Source organism: Octopus bimaculoides, chromosome 4 (genome assembly GCF_001194135.2).
Source record: "Octopus bimaculoides isolate UCB-OBI-ISO-001 chromosome 4, ASM119413v2, whole genome shotgun sequence".
Taxonomy (NCBI): domain Eukaryota; kingdom Metazoa; phylum Mollusca; class Cephalopoda; order Octopoda; family Octopodidae; genus Octopus; species Octopus bimaculoides.
In genome coordinates this window covers 21431257-21439174 of record NC_068984.1, presented here as the reverse complement: position 1 = coordinate 21439174, position 7918 = coordinate 21431257, and the positions used below count along the sequence as shown (strand labels likewise).

Genomic DNA, 7918 nt, shown 5'->3' with positions numbered 1-7918 from the left:
CACGCTCTCGCACACGCACACACACACACGCATACACACACACACACACACACACACGCACGCACACACACACACAAGCATATACACAAGCATATACATATATATAGTGGAGAGAGACAGAGATATTTAAGGACGATGCTGAATTAATTATATATGCATGCGTAGGAAGAACGAGAGTCAATAGTTGATAATTATGATAACAACGGACAGAAAAAAATATTCAGATTTTGATAAAGGGAAAAGGAACCACAAAAATAGATTTTAAAATAGATAAGAGGAACGAATGAACAGGGTGGAGGAATAAATGGAAGGTAGCTAAACAAAGATAATGATAATGATAAATGCGCACCGACAAGGGTCCCTGAATGTCATCGCACGACCTGATAGAAGTAGTCAAATCTTCTTTCAGTTATAAGTCAATATCTGGGAAAGGAAAGGATGTTAAATCATGTAGTGCTAGACAGGCACTGTCCGAGAGATGAATGGGTTGATAAGAACTGGAACACTTTTGATCATAGGTCTGCTCAATCAAGGCCTGACATGGCCGAAACAACAACAGAAATAATAAATAATACTGGTTTCAAATTTTGACATGGCCGAAACAACAACAGAAATAATAAATAATACTGGTTTCAAATTTTGACATGGCCAGCAAGTTCGGGGGGAGAGGGTAAATCGATTAGATCAATCCCAGTACGCAACTGGTACTTAATTTATCGACCCCAAAAGGATGAAAAGCAAAGTCGACCTCGGCGGAATTTGAACTCAGAACATAAAGACAGACGAAATACAGTTAAGCATTTCACCCGGCGTGCTAACGTTTCTGCCAGCTTGCCCGCCAAAGGCACCCAAGATCCACTTGTTTAAAAAAAATTTTTTTTATTGGGCGACAAATCATGTCTACCTCCAAAGAGAAGGCCTCTTCAGCAAGTTTCTTTACATAACTTCCGTCAACAAAATTTTGAGTGGACGGTCATATACACTTGTCTAAGGTTCCACGCAATGAGATTGAACCCAAAACGAAGCAGTTACAAAGCGAAGTTCTTAACCACACATCCATTCCAGTTATGATTACTCTATTTTCCCCTGGACACCGAACATCCAGACCCACATTATTCAATATCCTTTTTCCCACATTTATACGTTGGGTATAATTAAGGAAGATTCTAGAACTATTCATACAGAGCCGAGCAACAACATAGAGGCTTCGCATTAGTTGCGTAAATCAAAGCTGGAACGCCTTTGATTATAGTTTTTCTCAATCAGGACTGAATTGGGGCTTAACAACAATCAAAAGGAAACCCCATTCAGCTTTGCTTTGAGTTCATATTGCCGCCACTCGTTTTTCGTCAGTGTGATATTGCACGTTGCTATGACAGCCAGCGTTTAGCCGCAATCGTTCGTTGCCATGACGATACAACAGCATCGTCGGTGTGTTGTTGCATTAAGAAAGAGGGAAAAAGCAATCACCAACTAGATATAGATGGAGGACAGAGCGCTTATTCCTCTGCCTCATGATTTGACTAGCGGATTGGATTCACTGTCTTTGGAGAAGGCCTACGGAGAAAAGAGATCAAAATACATCAACAAATTGTGCTATTCTTGTCAGATAATAAACATAACTATATGTGTGTACGCCATATATTTTATTAATGCCATGGACGCCATCAAGTAAGTTGGTAGTAATAATATGATCGACGAGGGAAAAACATTCTTTTCTGATTTGATTTCTATTGTTACAATATGTGTGTGTGTGTGTGTGTGTGTATGTGTGTGTGTGTGTGTGCGTGTCTGTCTGTCTATGTCTGTGTCTGTGTGTGCGTGCATGTTTATATATGTATACATATACGTAAGTACGTATGTACGCAAGGTTGTGGTATGTACGTACGCAAGTTTCTATGTATATATGTATGTATCAATGTATTACATGTAAATTTATAAGGATATTAAAAGACGTAAGTCGGTAATAGCATACTGAGGCTTCTTCCGGTAGTGGATCGAAAGCGAACGGCTTGAAGGGAATGGAATTCTTGATATGTGTGTGGGGAGTGGGGAATGTGTGTGTTTGTGCGTTAGTATGCATGTATCTGTATATTCATTCATGTCAACTTGCATATGTATGTGTGTGGATGAGACGCATCATTTAACGTCTGTTTTTCCATGCTAGCATGGGCTGAGTGGTTCGACTAGAACTGACGAGCAGAGGGCTGCACCAAGTTCTAATGCCTGCTTTTGCATGATTTCTGCAGCTGGATGCCTTTCCTAACGCCAACCACTTCACTGAATGTAGTATGTACGTTTTCTGTGGTGCCAGCACTGGTGAGGTCATTAAGTATCTACAACACAAGAAACCCTCTCAACTGAGTGGTTATAGTACTGCAGGAAATAGAAGCAGGTGTTTCGCTAAAGAGATGAATACATGCACACATATGTATATATATATATATATATATATATATATATATATCACAACAGTTGGTTGCAGTTAATCATATATACAACTGGAATAATAATCTGTCTATACTTCGGTATGCAGGTATTTGTTCCTATACTTTCGTTATATACACGATTCCTTTTGTTTGACCTGACCTTGTGCTCTACCATTTTAGTACCTGATTTGTGAAGTCTTATGTGTGTGTGTGTGTGTGTGTGTAAATAGGTATACATATTGTCAGTAAATCATAAATCCGAAAGAGAAGCACACTAAGTTTACTGAAGGATTTACTCTATCTTTATCTATGTGTATGTATGTATGTATGTATGTACGTACGTTCATACGTATGTATGAATGTATGTATGTATAAAATTTTGACCAGCCACCTATTTGGTAGCAGGGTTGTGAAGCAAAGCCTCTTGTTTTAACCATTATCCTTTAAATCTTAAGAAGGTCTTCCAGGCTTTTGTAGTCCCAGATATTGGGATCATTTGTAGCATATGAATGAAGGATTTGCATTCTCTTCTCAAGAAACCAAATTCAACCATACTTTGCTCCAGTTGGGTTGGTATGTATCCTGTTGCTCTAATAATAATAGGTATGAAGCTGAAAGTATTTTGGGTACTGGATTTGCAAACTCATTATCAATGGTCTATAGATATTCTCTTTCCTTTGTATTTTTCTAATCACAGTCAGTTGATTTTCACAACAGAACATGTGTGTGTGTGTGTACATGACTAGAGTTTCTTCCTGTGTCAAAATGTGGTTGTTAACCAAATTGCAGTACAACTGATATGATGTTTACAGCCTGACAGTTTCAAGAGGAATGCAGAGAACAACTTGATCTGTGTCAGTGTTTCAGCAAGCTTATCTAGGCCTTTGATGTTGTACATCGGCCAACTCTTTGGGGGTGTTCTTTTCAAGCTGGGATGTCTGAAAAGTTCACAAGTCTCATTCTATTGTTTCATGACATGAAAGCATGGGATTGTATCAGTAGTGACCTACTAGAACCCCATGCTGTTAAAAAGGATGATATTCTGGCTCCTACATTCTTTGTCATCTTCTTGGCTATTGCTACTTTGCAAGCCTTTGCACATAGCAATGCTGATATCTACATCCATTACCATATAACAAGAGAGCTTTTCAATATCCATCATTTTATTGCAGTAGCAAAAACTTCCATGGCTCTCATTTGTGATATCCTTTACACTGATGATTGCAATCTTGTAACCCATACTGAGGATGATGGACTGTTTTTCAGCTGCTTGCAGTGAGTTTGGACTTACAATCAGTCCTATGAAGACCATGGTCATGCTACAACCAGCTCCAGGCATGCCATATATATACCACGTCAGGGGTACAAAGTTAAAAGTCATTACAAGTCATGGAGACATTTGTCTACGTTGGTAACATACTATTTAGATTTAATACACCTGACAAGGAGGTCAATTATAGTCTTTCTAGGGCCTGTAATGTATTTGTATAGCTTGAATCAAGGTTCTGGTCACAATCAAATATCAAAGCAGCAATGAAATTTGAGATCTTTCAGGCATGTGTCTAAACAGCACTGTTGTGTGGATGTGAGAACTGGACAACCTTCCTATGATGCTTGTGTAATATCTCATGTACCTGATACAAGAATACTGCAACTGGCAAAAATGATCAGTATCCAGTCCATGATTATGAAACAAAAACTTAGTCAGTTTGGTCATATTGTGCATTTAGAGAACATCTGCATGCCAAAACAAGTGTTGTATGGTGAGGTGGAGCAAGGAAAATGTTTCCATTGCAAAATATGCAAGTGTTTTAAAGACAATCTTAGACATACTTAAAAAGATCAATATTGATGAGATGTCATCAGTGACAAGGAAACCAAATGTGAGATGTTTCTTAGACCAAAATGAGTTTATATTTTCAAGATAAGTTAATAATCATAATATGCTTATCATAATTACATATAAATGTATCTTATACGTAATTATTATACAAACATATGTACTGATACAATAAAATACATACATATACATACACACACACATACATGTACAAGTGTGTGTGTGTGTTTCAAATGATTTAAGCTGGAGTCCAGTGGCTTTCAGTGTTGTTTTGAGTTGGCCCTTGTGTCTCGAAGAGGGCAATCCCATGGTCTTTTCCCTGAAGTGAGCACTCTGAATAAGACTTGGTGTGGGAACCTTGACTCTTCAATTATTGCTACATGTCCTGACCTTTCATGATCAGTGATTCAATGCTTGACTTATTGGCTCTTTCCAGGTCCTTGTTATTGGTCAAATAGTGTTCCCATCCGATGTCCAAGATTAAACTGCAACTTAGTCAACAACCACAATGTGATTCAGAAAAAATGTTTGGTCTCACACACACACACACACAGAACAACATGTCTTTAAATCACATAGTAAAGACACAACTTTGTTCAATGCTAATCTATTGTTTATTAATGATTTTCAATATTTCCTTTCATAAATAATTTTTGAATAATAACGTTTTCAAATCTACTGAAGTTTCAAAGCCTTCATGACCTCTGTGCAGCACTTTGGGAAAGTGTCTTCTACAATAGCTACAGGATCACCAATGCCTTGTGAGTGAATTTGATAGGTGAAAACTTGGGGGAAGCCCAGTGTGTGTGTGTGTGTGTGTGCATGGGTATGTTTGTGTCTACGTTTGACAACCCTGTTACAGCTTGACAACTGGTGTTAGTTTGTTTACATCCCCATAACTCAGTGGTTCAGCTAAAGAAATTAATAGAACAAGGAGCAGATTTTTTTAAAATGTAAGTACCCTTCAAGGGGGTGCCCCAGCATTGCCACAGTCTAATGACTGAAATAAATAAGAGATAAAAGATATATGAAGAATACTTAAGGTTAATTTATAGAAACTTTGAGACTGCTGCATTGCAGCATTTGGTTAGGCTCCGTGTCTAGATACCACCAGCATCAACTTTATCTTTTTGTTCCATTGCGGGTTTGATGAAACTAACTCCTCACACTGAACAAAGATTAAACAATTTCTTTTTTTTTTTTTTTTCGCTTTTTTTTTTTTGCTGCACGAAAGGAAGAGATGGTTCCACTTATTTACCAATATCTTTCTCACTCTCTTAGTCCATATTAGAAATCAATTTTATAGAAGCTTTGCAAATTTTGTAGTTAAATGAATTAAAGACTTGAAGGAGAAACAGAATCAATCTGATTTTCCGTTGAGAAGATAAAGATGGATAGATGGATTGATTATGTATGGGTGTGTGTATAAATGCATACACACACATATGCACACACACATACGCACACACATGCACATGTATGTGTGTGTGTATGTATGTATATGTATGTATTTTATTGTATCAGTACATATGTTTGTATTATAATTACATATAAATTACATTTATATGTAATTAAGATAAGCATATTATGATTATTAACTTTTCTAGAAACTATAATCACTTTAATATTTTATAAGCAGTGTCTGCTTAATGTCTAGTCTAGTAAATCTCTCTCACTCTTACACTCCATCATGGCAAATATGGCCAGTTACCTTTACTCCAACCAACCAACCAACCAGCCAGCCAACCAACCAACCAGCCAGCCAACCAGCCAACCAACCTATTTGAAACTATTCTTGGAATTTATACACCCAAACAATTCTTGAATTTATACTCTCTAAACAATCCACCTGCCTGCTCTAAGCTACCCTTAAACCACCCTGCTAAATAAAGCCACCAGCATATTTTAAGTTCCCTCTCCCTCCTATTCCTATCCTGTGAGTACCTCTCCCTAAATGTAATATGGGAAGACATGAGCCATATTGCAGGCAACCTACCTGGGAAATTAGTAACTCTGAAAATTTTGCATGAGGGAGACATGGAAACTGTAAGCTGCAATGAAGACAACCTGGATAAAAGAGCAATAATTCTCAATAGAAACTGATACAATCTATAGTGGATACGTTAGTCCTGGCAGACAATCTCTCTAATGCTGGTAATAAAAGATTAAAAAAATAAATACAACATTTGCTTTAAAGTGGTTGGTGCTAGGAAGAGTAGATAACCAATAAAAGTCAAAATCCTGACAATGAAAAACCCAATGTCTATATATTCATAAGACTGATATTTACTATGTTAGTCCTGTGTATGGTAATGTAGTGGTCAGGTTGAAACAATTGGCTGTGTGTGAAAACATCTTGGTGTCAGATGAGCATATAAATTCACTTTTATTCAGATACAGAAAACAAGCATCAAACAACAACCTTCCTACCAAGAGAACTCTCTATTTTCTTCTTGTTGATGCAAAACTTTCTGGGTTATCATCTTCATTGCTAATATGATGAAAAGCAGGTCTAGAAAGATTGTGGAGACGCTGGAGCTGAAATGAGCAGATATGTGCAAAAGATAAGATGGAGGGGAGCCTCAGTCAGAATACAGAGACAAATTTTGGATAGATAACAGTGCAAGGGTGGGTGCACTGGTATATTGTTATCAGTGAAATAAGTAAGGTAATTGACATAGCTAGAGTGTGCAACAGAATCATTAAGCTTAAACTACTCATAGGCAGCACGACAGTATCGTTTCTTTATATATAAGCACCACAATTAGGACTGACATGAATAAAAGGAGCATTACTAGGAAACTCCTTTACAGATCAACTCAAGAACAAATGGTGCTGACATTATTAACATGGCTGGTTACTTTAATAAACATATTGGCAACACCATGATTACTACTCTGACATAGTAGTATGTGGAGGTTATGAATAAAGAGCTATAGATATACAAGATATAGCTTTAAATATATATATATATGTGGGGGGGGGGGGCGGTGTATCTGTAGCCATTTTCTTATCAAGGTTTCATGCTAGTATTTAAAAATTTAGATCTAGTAATCAATCTCCAGTGTATGTCGTTGTAGTTCTTGAAGCAAAAGTTCTCTCAATTACCATCCAGTCTCATGATTTCCACCATAATATTCCCACCTGTGTATGACTATATTCACTAAATGTAGGGTGTCGTGCCATCAGGTTACATAGCCAAATCACCAAACCACTTCATTTATGCCTTTTGAAAATTTACAGAATGATTTCTTGAACTGCAGCTTTCCCAATAATTTCTTTCTTAATATTCATTAGTTTGATTCTCGGTATATGGCATGCAAAGCATCTTTCTACAACATTTGATTTCAAAAGCCATGAATAATTTTCCTCATTTTCAGTACTTAATATCCATGATTTGCACTCTTAAACTGCAGTTTGAATTACTATTACTTTTAGAATATAATCTTTGTTGCTATTCTAATCTTTTTGTTTTTTCCAACCAGGCTCTAAATTAGCCAAAGCAGATGTTACTACTGAAATCAAACGATTTTACATCCTTCTGTGATCTCACATTTTCTGTTGTTTTTCTTCCCAAATATTTAAATTCACTGACTATTTTGCTCACACACACACACACACACACACACACACACACACACACACACAC

The 7918-nt window shown here is 37.0% G+C and overlaps 1 protein-coding gene across 2 annotated transcripts in view; it reads left to right on the top strand.

The window, feature by feature from the left end:
- The first annotated feature begins 1244 nt into the window (after nt 1-1244).
- LOC106883817 (NADP-dependent oxidoreductase domain-containing protein 1) overlaps nt 1245-7918 on the top strand; it is a 28002-nt gene continuing 21328 nt past the window's right edge. The window contains exon 1 of one of the 2 annotated variants that reach the window (XM_014934958.2): nt 1245-1671. In XM_014934958.2, the coding sequence (XP_014790444.1) occupies nt 1484-1671 (188 nt within the window). In that variant the 5' untranslated portion in view covers nt 1245-1483. The remainder of the gene's footprint in view (nt 1672-7918) is intronic. The other variant, XM_014934957.2, reaches the window with a different exon arrangement.